Source organism: Lepidochelys olivacea (genome assembly GCF_965140295.1).
Source record: "Lepidochelys olivacea isolate rLepOli2 genome assembly, chromosome: 27".
NCBI lineage: Eukaryota > Metazoa > Chordata > Testudines > Cheloniidae > Lepidochelys > Lepidochelys olivacea.
In genome coordinates this window covers 18212306-18237308 of record NC_140437.1, presented here as the reverse complement: position 1 = coordinate 18237308, position 25003 = coordinate 18212306, and the positions used below count along the sequence as shown (strand labels likewise).

Sequence of the window (25003 nt, the reverse complement as noted above, 5' to 3'; positions counted from 1 at the left end):
CTTACAATAGAGCTTTCATGCACTGTAAGTGAAATTTAGAAAGACAATGAAAATCTAATTTGCACTTAACCTTATTTTCAGGATTCTAAACTGCCAGCAACCAACCTTTGCACACTGTAGGCAGATTTCTCTTATTTTCATTCAAGAACACTCAATAACATGGAGTAAAATACTCATTGGCTACCTGAGACTCTATTTAATATATGCAGAACTTTAAAACCTGACAGACCAAAAGGGTGCAAATCTAAAATGCAGTGAATATATGGTGTGACCTACAACATTAGCATCTGCCCTTAGATAATGATGCATTTAGCAGTTAGAGGTGTGCATATAGTAAAGGTGATTTTGGAAAAATTCCCATAGAACAGATAACAGGAAAAGTCAATTGAATAGGACTTATTTAGCTGCCTCTCTCTATAATACCTAGGTGTCAGAAGCATTTCAGTGTTACCCCAAAAATATTTGTTTGTGCCATGGAATGTAAACATGGCTTTTAAATTCAAAACTTTAAAACATTATAATTTAAGGATTAATATGAAAAACAAAGAAGATCAAACTTAGTGTCCATCTCTGCTTTCATAGTTCATCAGGATTCTGGTGATACAGAGCAATAGTCTAACATGCTTGCTTTTCTCACATTAATGCACTGATTATTAGAATAATGCATTTATAAACAACAGGCTGGTTTTCAAAGCCTTGTTTTTGTCTTGATATAATTTAATGTTAGGCCAGGCGTCAAACTTGGAATGGATTTATTTAATGCTTGTCAGATTAGCTCCAAATACACTCCAGACATCTTACTTTAATAAAAACATAACACAGAAAAAAGTGACATACATTAAGATAGTAAGACGTATACGTCTAGGTAAGAGCGATAAGGCTAGTGTTTGGATTCTGTTTTTGAAACTGGTGTCAAAGTGGACCAAAACTGGGAGTGTTCGGTGGTGTTCTGCTAGTCACTGGAGATTTGTGGTCATGAGTTATTTCATCAAACACATGATTAGCATACAGCTTTTTCTCATGCACTTGGCTAATGTATATTCTCTTTGGGCTGGTGTCAATTGCTTTAGCTCAGCTCATATCAGTAGAGCCATGACATTTTCCATCACATGGGGATCTGGCCCTCCGCTGTGCATAGGATAGGATTGTGTTAGAAGAGGTGTGTAAACAGCCTCATTCACAGCTGGCCTTTTTACATACTTAATACATTTGATGGATCACACACACGCACACACACACAAAAATGCAATTTGCCAGATGTTTCTTAACACTCCTGAAAGCTTTTTGTAAGGCTATTAAAGATTTGTTATGGAAATGTTTAATACCTAAATACTAAAGCTGATTTTCAGTTGGTCACTTAGTATAAGACTGAGTGCAAAATCCAATTCAGATAAATTATTTGCATGATTTAGTCTCTTTGGAGAAAGAGGCCACATTTCATGAGTGTGACAACAATTTGAAATATGTCCTTCTGGTGAAGCAAGCCATGAAGGCTGCTTCACTCACCAGCTGGCAGTGGACTCTGGACATGGATGGTAGTTCATAGATTTACACACAGCTCTGTCTGGACACAGCCATTTCACTGTAACATCAGGTTCTGCAAGTCCCCATAAAGAAGCAGGCAAAAAATCCATTAACTGTTGAGGTGAAGCCACAGGGTTAGTGTTGCTGAGAGGACCACACATACATATGACTTTTTGGAATATGGAATGTAAACACAAAGGTTTCAAACAAAAGAGGTCAAATCTAGTTTATAAAAACAAATACGCGAGAACGTAAAACAAGGGGGTTTCATCTTGGAGGTCTGACGACCAGGCATTCTTGTGGGCTAGGATCTCCCCAGCACTTTTCAGCATTACAGGGTCACTTTCAGTTATTCTCCTTTATTTGTGTGCATGGCTATTTAGGAATGCTTCACAATTATATTGAGGCTACTGGAATTTATCTTGCTGAGACAGGGACTGCTTCACCACAGGGGGATCTTACTACCCACTTAGGAAGTGCAGATCTGTATATATAATATTCCAGAGGTTATGGAGTGTAATTCCAACGCCTCGTCTTTATCTCTGTCACGTGATTTTAAAGCCGCTCACTGTTGCAGCCGCTGCTGCCCCAGTGGCCTGCTCGTTCTGGACTGTGCTGCCTTGACCCTCCAGGGGTTGCCCTTCCTGATCGGGAATGGAAGAAAGAAGGGGAAAGAGGAAGAAAAAAAAAAAAAAGAGAGAAAGGGAGACGAATGGAGGGGACATGGGAGGATGGAAGATGGTCAGAGAAGGGAGAGGGAGTGTCTTTAACTGAACTGTGCTTTGACAGACTGTAACATTCTAACCGTTGTCTGCCATACATGCAAGGAGAATTTTCAAGTAGCCTCAGTCCATGTATGGCAGTGCATTATATATATATATTTAGGTACAGTTGCATAGCCACAAAAGACAAAGATACCCTAAGAGATAAGCTCCCATATTCACAAGCAGAGATTAGTCTCATTTTTAGATCCAAACTCCTTTAATCAGGTTGATGACATTACTGTCGACCAATTCACTATTAATTACATCTCTGCTTCTGCGCTTTGGCCACCAAGGAAAGGCACAGAAACAAATCCAATAATCGATAGCTTCTGTGCTTCTACATGGGCTGACAGTACCCAAGCAGGATATATTTATTTTACAATGGTATCTACATGTTTTCTAATGCAGAATCAGAGCTAGATCCAGATATGAGAGGCAAGCAGGCATCACCTCGTGTCCAGTAAAACCCACTTGTCTTTGTGTGTGAACTCACGCAAAGGGGTTTCAGAGGTCATGCCCCAGTGTGAACCTATGTATCCAAGATCAAGATCGAGCCTTTTGAACTACTAATAGTTGTAATCAGAAATACCAAAAACAGTCACCCACCAAATGCTTTCTCCTTAAATACTGATGGCGAAGGACCAAGGGTTTAACAACCAGCATCCATGGCACACACAGCAGAGCAACCACCACCAGGAAGCACTGAAGCCCTAGCTGTGGAAAAAACAGAGACACGGTACGAGGTGATGCAGTGCGTGTTCCATTCCTGCTAAGGTGCTCTACAGAACAGGCCTCATGCACATTGCAACTTTCAGCGTGAATAACCCCCACATACAAGTGTTTCCCTGATATAACAGGATCTGAAGGAACTGTGTAACTATCACTTCCCAAACCAGCAGACTGAACTGTTCGTATTGTTTGTCTGAAGCTGCATCACCTCAGGCTGTGTTCGCATCAGACTGTACACCCTAAGCAAGGGGAGATGTGATCACTCAAGTGAGAGACCTCTAAGGGAAATCTAAGTGGATTTGCAGGAAGAGGCCGTTTGGCAGGTGGCACTCTCTCCTGAGTCTGTCCTGGACAAGTGTCTTAGAACAGAGTTAGATGGCACTATGCTACTGAAGTGGACATAAAAAAGGAAGTCCTAACCACTTCTGGTTCCTTAAGAACCCACAGTACTTTGTGACAAATAGGATAGGGTATTTGGTGTCTTAATCATGCCCAAGAGCTGATAGTTACTTTCAGGAAGACCTGGATTCCTCCTGGAAAGGTTACTCTTTGCTTCCCTTCTTGAGAACATTGTGTAATGTTTTTGGTTCAAAACTGTTTTTGTGGTGATTGTGTTCCTACCCTGGGAGTGAAAACAAAGAGCCTCTCTAACACCTCAGGATGCTTCAGGATAAAGTGTGCTACCCTAAATCACGAGGGTCTTGTTTCGTGTTTTATTTCATCTGCCGTATTTAAGCTCTTTGGAGTGAAAGCCTCTCTCATATATTACAAACCATCATTCACCCTGTACCACTGTAGCGAGACCACATACCTGTCCTTTATAAAGCATCTTGTTACTGGGATCACCATAGGAGAAAAGAAACATGTTGATAAAATGGATTAGAAGGCTTGGTGCATCTTTTGAAGTGTGAGCATCATAGGCCGACCACTTGTAGAAAATGAGGATAACAAGGTAGCCAAACAATGACGACATGAAAATCATTTCAGGAATAAACCCAAGATAGATGTTCAGTGGTTTCTTGAAATATCTGCAGAGAAAGAAGCATTAGAGAGTTTGACATATATGTTAAAGCATCACCACATCTGACTGGAGTTAGATAAACTTAATGCAGGCTAAGACAGTGAAATTAACTTTTAATGGATAATACAAGAGGAAGAGTCTTTTAAAACAAAGGAATTGTGAGTTTCTGCATTTCTAACCATCTTTAGAGCTAATTTTTGAGAAGAAATATTTGACAGGCAAATATAGTCTCACAGGATGAGAAACCACCATAATGAAATGTTTCGTGACTAATGAAACAACTCATGTTGAATTCTCTCCATCTTAAAAGCTGCTGCAAGATCCAGGGTGTTAGAGGCATAAGGAGCTAGATGCGAAAACCTAAGGGCACGGCTACACTGGAAACTTCAAAGCGCGGTCATGAGAACGCTCCCGCGGCAGCACTTTGAAGTGGGGTCGCGCACGAGTGCTGGGAGAGCGCTCTCCCAGCGCTCCTGGAAATCCATCTCCACAAGGAGATTAGCTCCCAGCGCTGGGAGCCTGTCTACACTAGCGTTTTAAAGCACTCAGAGTTGCTGCGCTCAGGGGGGTGATTTTTCACACCCCTGAGCCAGAAAGTTAGAGCGCTATAAAATGTAAGTGTGGACAAGCCCTAAGAATCTAATCTCATCCTGATCAATCTGATACAGACATTCTGCACTAGTATAAGTGTGTCCTAGTAAAAATGGAACACAGAGCACTCACATGTGGTTGAGAAGGCTCAGTGTGACACCAAAAAGCATGTGGATGATGCCAAGAATCACAGACATCTTCATCTTAAAGGAGTTAAGGAAGTTCAGCTTGTTGCTGGCAATATTCCAAATCTGTCACAAACAACATGGATTCAATCCAAATTAATGAGCAAAAGGAAGATAGATGAACCAAAGCAGCATTTACCTATGTTACACTGCACAGCACAAGATAGCTAACCAGGAACAGAAAGTAGGCACAGACAAACACTAGAAATTTTACAAACACATTTTAAAATAAAACATTCAATCATCTGTTGTTTCTTCACTTACCAGCCAACCTCAAATTCAGGGATTGTGGTTTCCCTTGTAACAGCGGATTTTAACAGTACCTAAGCAGAGCAAGGTCTGAGCCTTGCTCACTTTCAAGGTGGCCAGCTGTGGCAGGAGAAAAACTGAGAACTCCCATCTGTAATGTTGCCTGAGAAAGAATCTTGCAGCTCCCTTTTTGAATAAAGGGTCTTCTGGCCCTTAACACCAGCATACCCCTCTAACGTCAAACACAGGATAAGTTCAAAAGCAAATCAACTCTTAAGGGCAGTTTTCTGAATCTAGGTAGCTTATAAAGAGATAAGTCAAATGGTGTTACCCGGAAATACACATTTCCAAGGCATGTGGGTGGCTTTTAGCAGAAAAAGATATAACAAGTTTACTAGGAAATGCATGACAGGCTCTCAAGCCTAATGCCAAACCTAAGTCCAGTGCTGTGGGATACTGCAGCTCTAAATAGCTAGGTAAAGGGGGTCAACAAAAGAGATCTTCAGAACTCCTACTGGTCACCATTTCAGTACCCAGAAGCCATTACACTAATAGGTGACATATCAGAGATAAGTAATGGAACCCACTTCACCATCCATCTCCGTGTTTTCCTCAACAGTTACTGCCCCACGCTTGCTAAGAGAACACATACACCTTTAGCTTGTTTAACCATGCACCAGAAAGTTACAGTTATATAAGCCAGAAAAGTGTCTAAGGCCACATGTATTGGAAGGGACAATACTTACTGGGTCGATGCCAAATGGATATGGTCCACCAAAGACCCCTGCCACGGCAGGGTCCAGCTGCAGGACAGGGGTGTTCTGAAGCAACTCTTCTCTGTTTGGTTACATATAGATATAAAGCTTTACAAACTGTAAAAATTGTACTCAACAAAAAATATGAGAACACAGAACAGCTTCCTCCTGATCCATGAAGGGGAAGCGCATCTCAGTACAATGAACGGGGGCATTAGTTATCCTTGTCCCACTTGGGAACCTGCCCAACGAACCAACGTTTCAGCCTCCATGTGCAGTTCAATGCCCATGTGAGACTTAGGGCAGGACCTTCCTGCATGAATCTGAATAACCAGGCTCTTTGGCAAGGCAGCTAAATAACTATTTTGGGTGGAAGGGGATCACCGGTGAAGTGCACACACAGGAGGAAGGGAGGAAAACTACAGGCAATTAGCTTCTTTCCATGCATTTTAATAGTGTGTCTAAGGCTCTGTTGGGGGAGCTAGACCAGGAAGACCCAACTGACACCCAGTTTATCCAAAGGCATTTGCACTTAAACATCTGCCGCACTTTGTATTTCTTTACATCGCATGTGGCTTCGCCCCCCCCCAGGAAACGTTTCCTAAAGAAACTACACTGCTGAGGTTCCTGCCCTGCATACATTCCTATGCAATTACAAACTCTGAAAAACAGATTCAGGAACTCAGCCCTATAGTTTTACTTCTCAAGCACCTAATTACTTACGTCCAGTTGCTTCTCAAGAACATCGGCCGCACGCTCCATGATGAGCCGAACATATTAAGTGCTTTGGAGAAGCAGTCATTGTAGATAAGGCCGGTGTACATGGAGAACACTCCCATTAGCAGAATGATGTACCGACCACTAAAAATGGTGTTGAACATCTGTTTAATAAAAAGGTCAGTGAGGACAAACACACACAAAAACAGAGGCTGAAAATACCCAATTCTAGGGCCCAGGCTGCCAGTCCTGGACTAAAGCCACTGAGCCTTTATCATTCGATGGCAAGAATTAAGGATGTAGGGTTTACAACCGCAAAGAGTACGCAAACTGAGCCTGGAGGACAGATTACCAGCCTACCAGAGTGGATTAGGTGGGACTTTCTCACCTTCCAGCTCAGGGGATGTACAGAAAATATCACATTTGATGAAATTTTCTTAAAATTTCAGTGTGACCAGGTGCCGGGGAGATAGTCAGAGCCTGGACAGGTGCTGTAACAGCTTCCCCCATGCTCTGCAACGTGTTTCAGTCCTGAGTTATATCTGTTCATCAATCCAAGACCTTAGCAAGCACAACCAATTTAACCAAGTTGCAGGGAGGTTTAGGACGGTGGGCCGTGAGCGAGAACATGTTTGATTGCAGCTTAGTCTCTGGTTTACAACAACCTATCACGGGAACTGGCACCCCCCATGGTGAAAACCTCACAGATTAACCAACAAACCACTGTCTGCCTGAATCATTGTTTCAGACACAAACTGCAAACCAAAGGAATCCCCACAATTCTGAGAAAGGACATTACTCATCATCTTGTGGTCTATGGACTTTTGTTTGCTCTTAGTTTGTTCACGTTCTCGACAAACTGTACGTGAAAACAATAGTTGTACTATCGGCAGTTGGTGAGGGAGGGGGGAGAAATCAATTTAGAGTTCTTTGCTTTAATACAAAACTGAGCTTGACCTAGCACGTTACCTCATTGTCATTCTTCTGTGACAGAATGCGACTTTCCCGAACCACCATCCACACGGCAATTAACGTCATCAGGGTTCCATGACCAAAGTCTCCAAACATCACAGCAAACAGGAATGGGAAAGTGATAATCGTGTACGGAGCTAGAAGGGAGGGGAAAACCGATCAGACCTCTCTCTGTTTGGCGCTCTACTTCCACTTATTCTATTAGCAATACAATTCATATATTCATTCCCATCTTCCAAACAGGATCAACCTCCGCTGGAGAAACTGGAAAAAACTACATCACCATCATGAGACTTAGAAAAGCAGCTCTGTTCATGCGTGGAAATAACCTTCCAGCAACATTTAACTAAATTGAAAAGGAAAACATCTATATCCCCTCTGATGTTGGCAACTGCTAGCCAATCTCCCATCCTCCTCAAATCTCAGTCAGCATGGGCACAGATCCGCTTCTTCTCTCCCAACACATCCATGATTTTTCACCTTCATAATCTTCCCTGTGGAATCAGTGGATACACTGACGGTGTAGCAAGTAGTAAGACTTAAGACAGGCACTAAAAAACCCATCTGGAACAACTGTGTACTGATCACTAGCCTGGGCTATGCAAGAGAGAGACTGGACTGTCTGTAACCTCAATCATCTTTGCCTGCCTCTCAATGGTAAGAAACGCTTTTCTCTACTCTCTGGTCCAACTGCTTCCCAGATGACCTGACTGCAAGGCCTCATTTTGAAGCCTTTTACTTCTTTAAACCTGATACATTAACAAGTGTAGTCAGTTGCTAGAAAAACGACGTGTGCTACTTCTAGGAGATCATGGAAACAGATCAAAATTGCCACCTTCACACAAGCCTGCAGCAGCTTAATGGGATGCAGTTGCTCAAGTGCACAGAAGCTACAAGGTACTAAAGCTTTTAATCTAAACACAAATATGACTACAGGACATAAGAAATTAAGTCATTCACACCTTTAATTTATAAACTACGACAGATTACTTTTTTGGAATACCTCTATCAGGAATGCAAATTTAAAGTTATTAAACTTTGATTTTTTTTAAGTGCTCCAACGAGCCCTATCAGCCAGGGCAAAAGGCCAAGCACCTATTTATACTCTATCATGTCTCTGATGATAAGAGCAGGTTAGACAAACACCTGTCAGGGATGGTCTAGATAATGCTCAGTCCTGCCATGAGTGCAGGGGGGCTGGACTAGATGACCTCTTGAGGTCCCTTCCAGTCCTACGATTCTATGACCTATTTCTACCTACTGTTATATTCTGATCTGCTAAATCCACACCTGCCTTGAGTCTGCATTTTGTGGCCTAGTACTCTCGTAAAGTGACCTGCTGTGACGAAGCGGGACTGTTCTTAATGTTTCCTCTGAATATTGTGGGGGTGTCTCAGTTTCCCCTAGGCAGTTCTTAAGTATCTAGGTGGTGGGATAAGGGTGTACGATCATTGCAGAGCCCTAGAGGGCAGGTGTGTGCAGGGGGGTCTGGACACAGAGAATGGCCAACACCCTGCTTCCTGGCAACTGATGGCCTGGGCCCTTCCCCCCCTGCAAGGTGAGAGCTAAAGGGTTGGAGAACAAAGGAATCAGGTGCCCTCCTGGCCCAGGAAAGGGACAAAGCCGGGGGGGGGGGGAGGGGGCGCGGGAGAGAGTTTCAGTTTGGAGCTGGCTGGGGACATGGAGTGCAGGGCAGACGTGGTTGTCTGGCTCACTACCCCCCCAAAATGGACCCAGCTGAGGGGTCCTGTTCTCTGCAGTTACAAGCTCTGTTTTAGACCATGTTCCTGTCGTCTAATAAAACTTCTGTTTTACTGGCTGGCTGAGAGTCACGTCTGACTGCGAAGTTGCGGGGCAGGACCCTCTGGCTTCCCCAGGAGCCTGCCTGGCCCGACTGGCTGTGGGAAGCGCACGGAAGGGCACAGGATGCTGAATGCTCAGAGGTCAGACCCAGAAAGGTGGAAGCTGTGTGAGTTGATTGTCCTGCAGACAGTCTGCTCACAGAAAGGAGACTTCCCCAGAGACCTGCCTGGCTTCGTAGGGAGCAGTTCCAGATCGCCCGGGGACTCCGTGACACAAGCAGACTACCATCGTGACAACTTAGCCTGAAATCAAAGCTTTCTGATAAGACTGATCTCTCAGAGCGCTTCTGCATTTGCCACTCAAGGAAATGCATTTTACAGCTGATAGGGAGTCGTCCTTGCTTTGAAATCTACCTGTCTTGGTTTAGTGCCCAGAAAATAGCTCTTTGCCAGCAAGAGTTTATCATTAAGACACTTTTGAGCGTAATGGGGGAGATTCTGCATCTCCCAGAACAGTCACTCAGTCAGTACACACTGATTTTGCAGCACTGGTTTTGTCATCAAGATGATATCATCAGAAGACTCTGTGAAAGTTTCGGAAAGATCACACTCCTCCTACCCAGCACCACTTACCCAGCACCACTTGCAACATGCTGCGAAGGGAAAGTGGTGTGTTGCGCAGCGTAACCATCAAACTTGAAAAGGAAAAGCGAAACATTCTTACTATTCACTCTTCCTACAATAAACACAGTCAGCGCAGAAGTGTCAGCTAAGATCAGCTGGCCTGTATGCAGAGCTTTGGGAGACCGTAAACAAAGTGAAGCAAGCAGTAAGTACTGGGGGGAATTTCAGCACGAGAAAGAATTTTACTTTACGTGGGGGTTATTACAACTGATCTAGGTAAGTCTAAACCAAACAGCTGGGTGTAACATTCTTGCTCAACAAGACTCTCTCGATCTCTACTAAAACATGAACAAAACGTAATGCAGGGTGTATGCTAATAAGTCAAAGAGTCAGATATAATTTCGTGAGCAATGAAATGCAGGCCCAGCCTTCCTCTTCAGTCCCTTTGGGCTAAGATCCTGATTTCCCATGCAAAGTACCTGTCACCTGCAAGCAACGCGCCAAGGAATTAACGTACAGATGACTGGGCCTCTGCATTTTCAAAAATAGCCAGCAATAATGTTTGTTTTACAATTCACGGTAACACAGGATACACTCGCTCAGATAACTGGGTCAATCCTGTGCAAGGGCTTTGAATATCAGGAGAGAGACCAGGCCACCCAGTCACTAGATCAGAGGGATGAACAGGTAGATTGCGTGTTTACCTGGATTTATCTCCCGGTAAGTTCCAATGCCATATGCATCTACTATATTCTGAAAGCCAGAAGTGAACTTGTTGGTTTTGTTGTAAGTTGGCGGGGTCTGATTGGTTTGCATCCTATTCAGGATGGATGGAACGGTGGATCCGCTGTGCTCCTGTTTTAAAAACAAGCAGACAAGCTGAGGTTAGAGACTCCTCCTTCCCAAGGCAAGCAAAGTACAGAGGGGCAGGTTTGCCTCCCATTGGCATCAGGAAAGCTGCAGGGAACTTGCATGTTTGTGGTCCACTTGCACAATGCAGGAACACACTGCAGCCCTAGGATAAAAGTTCCCCTTGCCTTTGTGAGCCCCCTGTGTGCCCCCACTCCAATATTCTCCCCCATTCTGATTTCTCCTGTCTGGGACATAAGTCACAGGCGTTAACATTTAGGAACTGCACTGGGAGGATGGGCAGGGCTGAGGTGGGGGCATATGCAGGAATCTATTAATGACACCCATCAATTAGTTCTTTGATCTATAGCCAATTACAGAGGTGGCTGCAGCTGCTGGCTCTGCTAACCAGATGCCAGGGACTCTGTGTGTTCCCCATTTCCCCCTTCTGGTTTTCCAATTTTCCCCAAAACCAATAAGGTTCTCTCCACTGATGCCTAGAACATTGCCTGAAATTTTGGAATTGATTGGATGGACAGTCAAAAGTTATTGCATTGCAGAGCAAGAGAAATGCTGTAAGAATGGAGCTTGGCCAGACAGGTCTGTAGGAGAATAAGTGTGCTACTATGCCTGACACGCCACTCATCACGTCTCATCAGCTGGGAGTCGAGCACATGGGTCCCAGTTTTCACCACTCAGACATGGCAACTACACAACATCTGACTTGCTTAAGAGGCAGATCTGACGGACGAGCCATTATTTGAGGCTCAGTGCCTGCTGTTAAGAAGCATAAAAGCGTCACTTCAAAACTGTGTCTAGCTGAGATAACAATGGAAAAGCATGTCTATATTGGAAAATGATTTTGCGCAGAGGGTGTGTTCCTGTTTTATCATGAATCGAGGTAAGTACTCTAGTCATATGAGCACAGAGAATACAGGAATCTAGATTAAAGATCTTGTTTACTTTTATGGTTGAAGGACTTCAGATCAAGGAAAGACTGTGAGAGTATGGGGGAAGGATTCAGAACAAGGGGAGCCAATCATCCAGGGCCTGATCCTCAAGGAGTTCAGAGCCCAAAAGCATGTTACGGTTTTGCAGGAGGGAGACCTATAGGTTAGCAAGTAGTTCAGCAACTTATGGGAAGGTGGGTTTCATAAAAATCTGACGAAAGGAACCGTATTTCACAGGTGAACTTTGTATCTCCAAGGAGGGACGTGCCTACTGTGCCAGCTGCCAAGTTCCCTCCAAGTATTTCTGGAGGGCAGTTGGTAGGTAGGCTCCTTATTGGCTGGGCTTGCCAACTTGCAGAGCTCTAGTCACCTCTGTCCAATGAGCAGCGTCAACCAGAGTTGCAAGCAGATCAGCAGACTTGCCCAATCAAAGGAATAAGTGCAGATATTGTTCTGGACAAGTTATCTCCATTTTTGACTTTATGGCATTACATGCCCCAGGCAAGTAACCAACTCTGAAGTATCGCCAACGTTTGTTCAGTCCATCTCTCCAACAAACAGTATTTTCTGGAGCTCTGGGGGAGTGCTTTTCTGGTAACCATAGTTTTTACAGTTTAAATAAAAGTATCCTCTATGAAGGTTGCCATTTTTATATACAGCTTAAGGGATGCCTTTCAAAACTCCACAGTCCAGTCTGGCTCCTCAGGTACAATGATCAGTCAGGGTTCAGCTGGCTGAAGGAGGCTGGTCTGTTGAGATTTACATGGGAGGTAAGTGTTAGTGACAACTGCTACAGTTCAAAAGTGAGGAGATACTCACGGTGCCTCTTCTGAGAGCAAACTGGATGGAATCGAGGTCCGCGACAGGACACCAGACTTCAGCAATCAAGCACTTCTGGGTCACGTCAATGTTACACAGGTTCAGGGTATGGTAGATAGCCTTCATCTTCCGCACTTTGATGAACCAGACGCGGATATTTTTAGCAGCTGCCTGCAGGACTCGCTGGCGATGGTCCTCCGTTTGGTTCAGCACCTTGCATGGAAAAGTGGGACCAAGACAGCAGTGAGGTATTTGGTTGCAAAGCGTAGCGGGCAGTAGGACACAACACAAGAGTGGCTAGTGGTCAGGGCCTACGGACAAGCCTGAGTCAGTGGGGGGCTGAGAGCACAACACCCCCATGTTCAGAATTTGCTCTTCAGTCTCCTCACATGCACTCTAGTTTAGCCAAAAGCGACTCTTGGAAAGAAACAGCCTAGAGCTGTGTTGTGTATCTTCCTCCCCGCCCCCCCTCACCCCCAGCAGAGGATTCCAAGGGAGACAGGGAATCGTCCAGATGCTCAAGTGGAGATTTTTCTCTCCACCCAGCTTTACCTGACAATTGCAGAGAAATGACTGCAGACTGTGCAGTGCCAGAGCTCCACTTTGGTGGTAGGGGACACAGGGAGCTTATGTTTAAAGGGTCAGAATTCATTCACATTTGGCTTTCAGAACTGGCTGAGCAGAGGGAAAAAGAGAGAGAGTTTTCTGGCGGGGTCTGACTGGAATGTGCCTGCAGATCCGGCCAAGACCGTTTCAGAGACTGTAAAGCCTCTCAAGTTCAAGTGGAAATGGCGGTATGTGACTAAGCGATCGTGTGTAGCTTGGAACGAGCTCCTGCATTCTTGACCATTTTCTGATTGCTAAGCAACTATTCTCAGCAGCTTCATGCTACAGAGTTGGCGTCTGTAAAAGCAGTGCCCTGCATTCAATGCCTTTCGTTGCAGCTTTTGCATCTGATTCCTCTCTTGACATTTTATTTCCATAAATCTCTCTCTCCATTAAATCCCTTTCAGTCTTCCTGAAATGCATCTTGCTTCCCTTTCTCTGGATTTAGCATTGACAGAGCTGGCACCAGGCAGCTTCACAGGTTGCCGATTCAGCTCATTGCTAGCCACTTGTTTATTCATTGCTTTCACTGACACCCAGAGCTGCACCACAAGAGATCAGTTTTTAATACAGCAGACCTCCAGGGCACCATGCTGTGAAAGTTCACAGACAGGCAGAAAACCTCTGGCAGCATGAACTAATACTGGCCTTTTAATCAATCTGTGAACACAGATTTGACCATTTTCATCTTCAAAGACCCTAAAGAAGAAAGCCTCAGACCATCAGGCTTCTAGCTTTGAAGACATACACTCCTCTTACTCCCTTGCTTGCCAGTGTGAATTTCAATACCAATGCCAATATTTACACATAGAGGGTTATTCACTCAGCCGCCTGGAAAAATTAAACCTCCCTAACTAGGCAGCTGAATGGAACCAAGTAGAGAAATAAAATTATTCTCTGATCTTGCAATTGTTTAATCTCATAGCAGATTCTCTACCTTGTTTAACTGGAAACTGTTAGCACAAGCCATACCTACATCTAGCCTAGCCAATTAGTCTCAGACAAATGGGATCCACCCATCAGTTCATGTAAGCCACTCAGCATTCCATAGGCTAAAGCAGCATTGACCCCATTTGTTCTGCATTATTACCATTTGAAGATCATCAATCCTGGTATTGACTCCAGAAGCCATTTCCTTCCTCTCCTGAGGTGTCTCTGGGCAAGGGTAGAGGGAGGCACGGAACCTGAATGGTTTAAGACGAAAAGTCAAATTGATACATAATGCTCAGTAAAGGAGTGTTTTAAGATTATGGGCTTTGCTGGTGAAAATGTCTAGCCATCATTCACCAAGTCAGATGTCTAAAACTCAAGTTTGCTCAAAGCCAAATCATTATCTGACCACACTGGTTTCCATATCCAAGTCAAGCCCTTGACATTAACATAGTACATTTTGCAGGTGTAAAATTCATTCTGAGCAAGAGAAAAGGCAACAAAACTGTCAAAAAATATGTTGAGAACTTAGGCAACAAAACAAATCTCAACAGCACCTTTAACTAGTAATCAACAGTGCATTCGACTGACAACTATTACACCAACGTAGCTGCCGTTCAGAAGCACTGGCCTTCACCAGCAGGAAATCTTTCATGTTTCTGATGAGAAGCATGAGTTAATTTCAGCATGTGATAACTTGATTGCTTTCACATTTTTTCTATAACAGCAAAAGCAGTTCACCCCCTTTAAGGATTAAAAATGGGGGTGGCTAATTTGGTTGTCCAACAAACTTCAGTAACACATACCATGTGATGTTTATTAGTGTTACTATGTCAAGGTCAACTAAGGATTTCTATTATGCTATTCTTTGCATCATCACAGATTTTCTGATTAATACAGGCTCAAGGAACTGTTAAAGTACATATTAAGACACTCAACTTGTATTTCAAGCTGCATTACAAATATATTATATGAACGACCTGATTTTCAGAAGTGCTAAGCACGGCTGAAAAATCAAGCCACAGGTGTTTTAAAGTCCGATTTCTTCTTACCCTTCACAGATTTTCTTGACTCTATTTTTTAGCTGATCACCTTGGAAAAAAATAATAAACACCGACTTGTGCACGTAGTCTCCCTAGAACAGACAAAACCAGATGCAGTGTAAGACCCAAGTACTATATAGGAACTAGCTATTCTAGCACATTATAACACAGCTCCTTATTCTTCCTCTTGCATATATGAATATACAGGAAATTATAGCTGCACATTGAGTCAAGAACATACCCTATCACTGTCACAAAAAACTCACAGTGAAAGGAACTTTCTCTTAGTTTAGTGGTCTCTTCGTACTGTAGCTAAATGCTCTATTTGCTTATCAGATCTATAAAACCTGTACAAGAATAAATTGAAAAATCATGGGGAAATTAAAAGTTTCTGTTGCTTAACATTTGGCTGCAGTTAGGTGTGTATCACTATCTCTTCCAGCCAGCCCCACTCTGGCTTAAAGTAGCAAGTAAAAGAATGAATGGAAATAAAGGTGATGTATGTGGTATATTTAATTAAAGGAATGCCCAGAGCCTAAAAACCTGGAATTCTCCAGGGAGGTCCACAGCACATTCTTTGTGCAGCTGTTTGGATTTAGATATCTAACTCCCCTTTCCTGCATTTGTTAATAAGATGTTGTTCTACCTTACATAGGAAATTTAGCTTAATGTTTCTGAGAATAATTACACTAGGTGTAACCTCATTGTCCAACACTTCCTTAAATTAAGAATATAGTCCCTCTCTGGCAGACAGCTGGTGTTCAGTTCAGTTACCAGCAATCAGTAGAGCAACACAGCAACCAAATTCATAGGGAAAATAGGAAGTAACAACTGAATGAAGTTTCAAATCTTTATTTCACTGCAGCCCACAGTCCTCCTTTTGCGAATTCTTAACTGAGGCAGCTACGGAGTTGCAGAGTTTCCAATGTTTGGGTGCTATACATCGGTGTATGCCATTAACAAAATAAAATAAGCATCCCTCCTAGTCAGAATGTTTACCACAGGGGTCGGCAACCTTTCGGTGTGCTGAGTCTTCATTGATTCACTCTAATTTAAGGGTTTGCATGCAGTAATACATTTTAACCTTTTTCGAAGGTCTCTTTCTATAAGTCTTTAATATAGAACTGAACGATTGTTGTATGTAAAGTCAATAAGGTTTTTAAAATGTTTAAGAAGCTTCGTTTAAAATTAAATTAAAATGCAGAGCCCCCCGGACCGGTGGCCAGGACCCGGGCAGTGTGAGTGCCGCTGAAAATCAGCTCGCATGCTGCCTTTGGCACACGTGCCATAGGTTGCCTCCCCTGGTTTACCATTTAGATTGTAAGGAAGGCCAATGGAACTAAGAGCTACTATAAAGGCCTTGAAGCTCACATGTGGTGACCATCTTTAAAAGATTAAAAGGAAAGATTTTTTTTAAAAATAGTGCAAGAGACTCCAAATGAGTAACAGATTCTATACAGAGACTTACAAACTGGTCACCACTACCACCCAAACAAGGCAAGAAGTACTCAGCCTCGGCTGCAGATAGGAGTAATACTGACACAGCACTGTAGATGGACATGGCACTTTACAAAATAAGGAGTCCCTATCCTAAAGAGGTTACAAGTGAAGGGCCTGATCCTGCAACTCTAGCCCGAAGGCAAGAGGGGATGACTAACCTAGGGAGTGGCCAGGGAGGACCATAGTGAAGACAGTGCAGTCATGCAGGTTTCAAGAACATGGAATGTCAGTGAACATGCAATGCAGGTGAAAAACAACTCTGAACTCAGGCTGTATCAGGAAGAAACCATTTCTCAGGAACAAATACCTTTGTTATTTCAGGACTCGATCCTGCAATGAACTCCATGCAGGTAAAATGGGGTGAAGAGCTCACAGAGCTCATTGCAGGATCATGCCCCGAGTCTGACTGTACGTTTGTTACTCATTTGGGATCTCCTAGTATTTTGCCTCCATAAAAAGCAATTCATTTTACCGTCACAGGATCCTCCAGGGGGTTTTCAATTTCAGCCTGACGCAGGAATACGTTTCCTCGACACACTCGCCACAACATGCGCTCAAAGGTAGGGATTCGCTCACGGTTGATCACGCCGGCCACAAATCTGCATGAGGCGGAAAAAACTGTGGATTAGGATGCTGCCTCTGGTGTTTGTAGAGCACAGGCACAAAGAATCTGGAGCTGCAAGAGGTTAACTGGAGGCTAGCTAATAAATCAAGGTTTTAAGCTACAAAATCCAGCTGACTTGTTTTGGTTAGTTCTATAATCAAAATGGGACACAGACACGAAACAGCTGGAACATGCCAAAGGCTATACCCTCCATCCCCTTTGACAGCAAGCCTTACTGTCCGCAGATTAAGTACTTAAAAAGTAAAAAGCACTTTAATGCATTCAAACAGTAGTTTCCCCTTCAGTCATATGACTTCCATGCCTGTTGCTGTCAGTTTCACGCTGCTCCTGTAACTTCCACGCCAAGGACTGTACAAGGCAGAAAGGGCAGACTGTGCAAGGCAGGAAGGGCAGCAACAGGCTACATGGCTTTCAAAGACCATAGGCATTTGCTTTAGAGGAGAGCACTGGTGCAAACTCCTAGGTCCAGTTAAAGTGGTACGACAAAAGTGCTTATGGCTTCTACATTTCCGTTTCAAAGGTGACCTGGAATCAACCAATGAAAAGGGATAAAAATAAGTGGCCTTTTTGTCAAAGACGCTATGCTCCTATTGACTAAAGGAAGCTATGAATTTTCTGTAAGTTTGAAAATCAGGCCTCAAATGCTTAAGGAATAGACTAGCTCTAGCTTTCTGTGCTGGTATGCAAGACACCAGAGAATGACTTCCTCCTTCAGCTACTTTCTCCCTGGGCTAGCAGGGGCTGGAAAGTTAGCAGATGCGGGGGCAGGGAAGGATGGAGACCCTTATTAGTTGATTGTGGATTGACACTGATAGGCCTAAGGTCCCAGTGTTGAGGTCCTCAGGACTGTGTTTGAAGCCCTCTGGATTCCAGATGGGAGTGAACAATTAAGGCAGACAAAATAGAAAGCATAAATCTTGCTCTTACCCAAGTCGTAGAGGGGCCCCTCTTCCGATCTCACTTGGCTCCAGGAGCGAAGAGGATTCCTCCAGCAGGTCTGGATCCGCCATCTGCTGATGATGCAATTCAGCCTGAATTCACAAATCAATTAATATCTAATGAAACTAGTTAGTGGCATGCAGGGAAGAGGAACCAGGAGACAGTTTCCAGGGCGGGGGTGGGAAGGACACACAAAAACACCCCCAAAGGATACCAAAAAAAAAAAAAGGGATGATGAAACAACAGAGACCAAGGGTCACACAAGGGAGGAGAAAAACAAGAGGTAAGCAGAATGGCTCAGCAAAGTTTCTAGAAAAAAGGGTCTGGAGATTGCAAAAGAAAAACAAGATGCTTGTGGGATATATAATTCTGCAGATGGGTGGAAGTTAGATTGTACCCAAAGTTATGTTCCCAAAGAATGTTCTTAACTTTTTGAAGATGGTGTAGAGCAGGGAATCAGCAACCTTTGGCAAGTGGCCCGTCAGGGAAATCCGCTGGCAGGCCAGGATGGTTTGTTTACCTGCAACATCTGCAGGTTTGGCAGATCACAGCTCCCACTGGCTGCGGTTCGCTGTTCCAGGCTAATGGGGGCTGCAGGAAGCAGCGTGGGCCGAAGGATGTGCTGGACGCCGCTTCCCGCAGCCTCCATTGGCCTGGAACAGCGAACCACAGCCAGAGGGAGCTGTGATCGGCCAAACCCGCAGACGCTGCAGGTAAACAAATCTTCCCGGCCTGCCAGCAGATTTCCCTGACGGGCCACGTGCCAAAGGTTGCTGATCCCTGCTGTAGAGTGACCCAACATGCTTCCATCACTACTTTCTGAACTTAGGGGAAATGGATGAAGAGAGGTACAGATAAATATTCATTTATGTACCACATGACTGCTGCGTTTCTGTGCATTTTCTATATATTTACCAGTGGCCACAGGTGTTGCAAACATAGATTGCCTTTTTAAGTGGCACAGCAGTCAGGATTCTTTCACTCTCAAATTCAGTCCACTCGAGCCAGGTTCATAAGAATGCTGCCCAGGCAAGATTTCTGTAGTAGGTCCAGCTGACTAAAACATAAGGAAAGTTTGCACTTCTGCTGCACCCAAGAACTGGATGCTTTACCAATCTTTACACCTCACAATATCCCACTGAGGAGCACAGATAGTGTCATTTCATTCTAAAGTTGGGTGACCTTAGCCTAGTCCCTTCACCTCTCAATGCTAAGTTCATACATTAAGTCAGTGGCAAAGCCAGTAATAAAACTGGAGAGTCCTGGCTGCTAGATGTCCTGTCTATCCAGGACTCGGACTCTTCCTCCATGAATGCACAATGTCTATGACCTGAAGAATGCATTTTTGAGAGTGAATACCCTTTTTTCATTGTAAGATATTCAGCACCTAGATAAATACCTATATGGCAGTGATGTACATAGACCTAATACCACCAACTATGCCAGTCCCACCAATTCAAAACAAGCACATGACTTGACTTGCTGGGGTCATCATGGAAAAGGCCACCCAAATACAGGAGAACCTGCTTCAACACAGGAAAAAGAAACTCACTGACCGCACACCCTGAGTTGTCACCTACCATTCCACAATGGAACCCATGCGGTGTATCATCAAACAACTACAACCCACACCTGAAGGGGGCCACATTTGAAAATAATTCTTTCCCAAACTCCTCCTTCTGGCCTTTGAATAACCCCTCAACTTCACCATGCTCATCGTCAGAAGAAAGCTTCCCAGAAACCAAGACATACCAACTCAAAGTGGCACCAGACACTATCAGAGTAACAGATATAAAACCTGCAGATGTATCCCCACTGCTACAATGATCAATACCCCCCCCCAACACACCTTTCAAGATTCATGGGTCCTAGACATGCCTGCCACAACATGCAGTGTATCTCATCAAGTGCATCTAATGCTCCAACAACAACAACAACTATGTGGGTGAAACCAGACAATCGCTATGCTCTCATATTAACTCCCACAGAACAACGATCGAAGACAACACCACCATATCAGTGGTGGGTGAACACTCTTCAGAAAGCTATCACTCCATATCTGATCTTTCAGTACTTTTCCTCAAGGGAAACCTGCACAATACCTTCCAAAGGTAAGCCTGGGAACTCAAATTCATAAGTCTGCTAGACACCAAAAACCCAGGGACTCAACAGGGACAATAGTTCTATGGCTCATTACAACAATCTGTAAATACACCACACTTCCTACTGCCCTTAATGGCCCACTTCAAACCCTTTATGCATAACAACCTACCGCCCAACTGTCCGCTTCATTTCAAGTGACCACCTCCAACATTCTTTACCCCTTCTGCTTGTCCCACCTTGTATTTAGCTCAGTCACTCTACTTCCTTCCCGAGACCTAAAGTGCTCTGAGTAGCTTGAAAACTTGTACCTTGCAGCACCACACGTTGGTCCAGTACAAGATATATTATTACCTCACCTACCTTCTCTCTCATATTAAAATGGAAAACTGTAAATTACTTTCTATTTATTGTGACTAATTTAAAGGCTGAAATTCCTGGGAACATAACTTGTAAATATTAGTGATTCAAATTAGGAAGGATGTTAATACCACATCCTCTCACAGAGCATTAACACAATGCATCACTGGGAACTCTGTCCCAAAATTTCCACCCCTGCAGTTTATAAAATGAAATGGAGAAACTAAGGAACTCCTCTGTGCCAAAAAGGATCAAATGCTACCCTGAGATGTGCATGTGCTTTCTCACTGATTTCAATGGGTGCTCCTTGCACAGATATGAAGGCAGAATTTGGCCCTAAAGATGTAAATTGTGTGTACACTACAGCCTTGTAAAAATGTTATGCAAGTTTACCAGTGAAGGCACAAAATCCATATGCCCACATATTCTCATAATGAAAATCCCCAGAAAGATATTTTACTTGCCAATCAAAAAAGGCCACTTGTTCTGGGAGAGAATTTTGCCACACAGGATACAGCTCAACTGCCCACTCATGAATACTTAGCTACAGTTTACAAACAGTAAAAATAAATAACAAAATTAAGGTAACCATTAGTGTACTTCTGAAGAGTGATAAAGAAATGTTTTCCCTTATAAGCCAATCCTTTCCACCATTTTAGGCATTTAATCCAAATAAAAGTAAACTGCATGGAAACCTTAATGTTTCATAGAGGAAAATAACTAAAATAGTCAAGGGCCCCAAACCAACACACCACCGCCCCAAACTGAATGACTTTAAATTACTTTTTAAAATTAAAATGGCAGAATTCCTAGATCTAACAAAACTATGGAAAATAAGATCAATTCTACCAAAGGGGCTTGTATTGCATTTGTTGTAAGACAATATTTACTGTTGCTAGATTTTTGTAAGGTGCGTGTTAGCCTAGATGAGGCATGCCTCATTTTTGCCAACACAATTTATATTTCAGAGTATTTGTCAAGGCAGAAAGATAGTTTCTTGCTTAAACACATATGTGGAAACAGCTCTATTAGCTAGGGTAGTCGGGGATGCAACCCCATGCTTTGGTGTCCCTGAGCCTCTGACTGCCAGAAGCACAATGACGGGGATGGATCACTTGATAATTGCCCTGTTCTGTTAATCTTGGTAACAAATCCATCTTCTGGCAGGGTCGGTTATTACAACAAATGTTACTATGCAATGTAACTGTAGCAGGACTATTCAGACTCCTGGGAGTTTGTTGGGGAAGGTGAGAGCTGTTCAGACACAATGTATGAAGACGGAGGACTGGCCATCCCATAAGGTCTCTTCGGATCATAATTTTCACCAGCTTGCAATGGAGTATCACAGAGCATCAGAACTGCAAAGGAGGATTTTATCTTATTCTGCATAACAAAACACCCAAGCCTATACCCTCCTATGTATACAACTCTATACATGATGGGAATGACACCAAAGAATCATTTAAAGCAATTTTGGAGCATCAGTCACACAGATTAGGAGTCCCTTAATTTCAAGGCCCGAAATTAGAGATTTAGCCATCTTCCTTCCCTTGATTAGTGAGAAAACCAAATCTTGAATGAGAAACAGCAAGAAACAAGAAGTTCTGCTATGCAAATGCTCTCGACAGGTGTAAGTAGCACATACAATTCAAGCCCCTTCACCTTCATTTTCACAAGAAATGAAAGGGATTCAATTCACCATCTAATTTATTAATCCAGAGCCCAGAGGGGGATGACAGATGCAACACAAACTAAAGAAAGCAGATTGTGAGAGGAGTTAAGAGGAAAGGGAGACAGGGGACTGCATGCCATTAACCATTACTTTTCCAGTCTTCTTTACGCGCTCATATTCTAGGATGCTTATGGTAAAAGATTCAGAGAAATCTCTCCAGCTCATACTGCTCTTCATAAGCAAAGACAAGAAGACTGAGAAAAGGATCATCATTATCGACAATATATATATACATATATGTGTGTGTGCATGTTATGTAATGGACAAGAAATGGCTACATTGGAGACGTGTCATTTCGTTCTTTTATGACTAATATTCTATTCATTCTCCCTCTCCCACTGCACATTCTAGAAAAACAGTAAAGATTGAGTAGTAAGTCATTTCAATTGAGCCATTTCTTGTGTAACTAATTACTATGAATAACTGAGAATACACAGACTTTTAGTTACAGATGAAAAATGTCTTCAAGTGTTGAAGGCACTGTGCAAAGATGGTATTTTCAGTGAAGAAATAAAACAGTGATTAGTGATAATAGCTGGACTGCACAATTTTAAGAGTCTCAAGAAGTCTTCCCAGAGGCAGATATCAACCACTGGACCTAGTCAATGTGCATGTGACGTCAAGTTACGTCCACTGAAAATGGAAGTCGTTAGCTCTAAATGTAATACATTCAGTGGAAGGTTACTCAGTGAGTATTTATCCTGAGACCGTATTACAAATCTCAACGGGTTATTGCTTTGCTATAATCTATATGCTGCTATGTAACATCTGCTACTCCAATTGATAGGAGGGATAAATATTGATATTAATCTTGCCTGGTTGAGAATGTGAGCCTCATGGGAACACTTGTTACAAATGCCTTTAAAATGGGCAGAATGACCCACAGTTTTTGTTTCAACATTACATGGATTTTGATCAGATTAAATTGAAATATGTTAATACCGTACCTGAAGAAAAGCATTAGCTAGGTGTTATTTACTATATACTTTGTAAGTGTAAGTACCCTGAAAAGAGGTGCATTAATAATGATTTTATACAACACTAATTGCACTTGCTCTGTTTTTTCCTACGTTCAATTAGAACAGGCAGGAAATAACCCTTGTTACTTACTGCAGTCAAGCAGTAGATCATCAGGTTGTCACTGTTTGTCCAAACAGACTCACCTAATGGAATCAGCAACTTGCAAACTGACATTCAACACCTGAAGAGGAGATAATCATACAGTACCCAGCCCGTTGGCTGATCACAGCCAGTAGCACCCATGTTATCAGTCATGATGCATGTGAGAGTCTAGGCAGGACAACCTTAATGGTAACTCTTTTGTTCATATAAAAACCATGCCTGCACCAGAGGAGAATAAAGTTTTCAGGAGGCCAGCTCCGCAGAACTATACACTTCATGCCTTTACAATCAGCAGGGCACAAAGCTCTTCAGAACTCCATAGCCAACTCTGGGCTGGTATGGAATGCAACACATACTATGCAAAATATTTCCCTCCCAGTCTAAGAAGGTACATGGCCAGTTTCCTCTCCTGAGAGAGAGAGATTGTAAGGTGCTTCTATATAGTTTAAATGCCTTTCAGTTGTATTTGTAAAGATCACCTGGGCACTTTATCTGCAAGTCTCAGTTTTGCTTTGCTGCTGAACCCTAGGTGACAGCAGGGCAGCATTTCATTGTTCTGAAGAAAACACTTGCAATGCTGCTGTCAAGCACTGGTCAAAATGAACACTAACCAAAAAGCCCAACTGTTAGGTATCTAAATGGTAGTTCTGCTCCTGAACTCGCCAGTGAGCATTTCAGAGCTTGATCAAAAACTCACTAAATCTGACAGGAGTCTTGCTATTAACAGCAAAGGATTTTGGATCAGGCCTACAGAATCCAAGTTTTATATTCATCCCTCATAACAGAGGATTTCTGGGGTTTACTTACATACTTGCACCAAGCAGAAAAATGCATATTGGAGGGGGAAACAGCTTTAGTCTCGCAGTGATGCTGTCATCTATTGACCTGCTTAGGTTTTTCAGAAGCCAGGAAACAATGATTTATTCAGCACTTGTCTCCACACAATTAATTCTATGTTTTTACTGGGAACACGCACAGTAAATATAAATAATCAGAAAATGTAAAACCATGATTGGCTGTGTGTGCATTGCATGAAAAACAGAAAATGATTTGAGAAAGTTTCTTAAACCAAAAAAAAGTATAGAAACCAGTCATCTAAAATAGCAAATGAAAGACAACACTCTTGAGAATAAAAATGGCAATTTGTGACAATAAACCACCAGCTGATTCAGTGCTAAACCCCCCTGATAGTCTGACCTCATCAAAAAACTGCTGAGTTTTGCGCAGTATAAATTTTAATTCTGTCAGCTCTAGGAAGTTTCTCTTCAGAGCTTCCTGGTTTGTGTTGATCTCTTTAAGCTCATTTTCAATTTTCTCAAAGTTTGCCTGGGGAAGAAAAGAAGAGGAAAAAAATGTAAAGTGAACCTAAAAATAAATGCAATTTAGCTCTAATTAATCACACAGTTCAAAGTGTGCTGTGCAAGATCTTTTCTTAACGGCATTCAGGTTACCCATAATTACTAGATGCTGCCTGCATCCTGTTTTCTTCACAATG

The 25003-nt window shown here is 43.0% G+C and overlaps 1 protein-coding gene across 5 annotated transcripts in view; it reads right to left on the bottom strand.

The window, feature by feature from the left end:
* ATP6V0A1 (ATPase H+ transporting V0 subunit a1) overlaps positions 1 to 25003 on the bottom strand; it is a 47619-nt gene that overhangs the window by 19321 nt on the left and 3295 nt on the right. For 3 of the 5 annotated variants that reach the window (XM_084615798.1, XM_084615800.1, XM_084615799.1), the window contains exons 5-17: positions 24706 to 24834; positions 18183 to 18286; positions 17103 to 17229; positions 15140 to 15222; positions 14248 to 14341; positions 12552 to 12764; positions 10638 to 10788; positions 7505 to 7644; positions 6542 to 6699; positions 5810 to 5900; positions 4762 to 4880; positions 3829 to 4045; positions 2895 to 3002 (exon numbers count right to left, since the gene is read on the bottom strand). In XM_084615798.1, the coding sequence (XP_084471924.1) occupies positions 2895 to 3002; positions 3829 to 4045; positions 4762 to 4880; positions 5810 to 5900; positions 6542 to 6699; positions 7505 to 7644; positions 10638 to 10788; positions 12552 to 12764; positions 14248 to 14341; positions 15140 to 15222; positions 17103 to 17229; positions 18183 to 18286; positions 24706 to 24834 (1734 nt within the window). The remainder of the gene's footprint in view (positions 1 to 2894; positions 3003 to 3828; positions 4046 to 4761; positions 4881 to 5809; positions 5901 to 6541; positions 6700 to 7504; positions 7645 to 10637; positions 10789 to 12551; positions 12765 to 14247; positions 14342 to 15139; positions 15223 to 17102; positions 17230 to 18182; positions 18287 to 24705; positions 24835 to 25003) is intronic. The other 2 variants (XM_084615801.1, XM_084615802.1) reach the window with 1 other exon arrangement.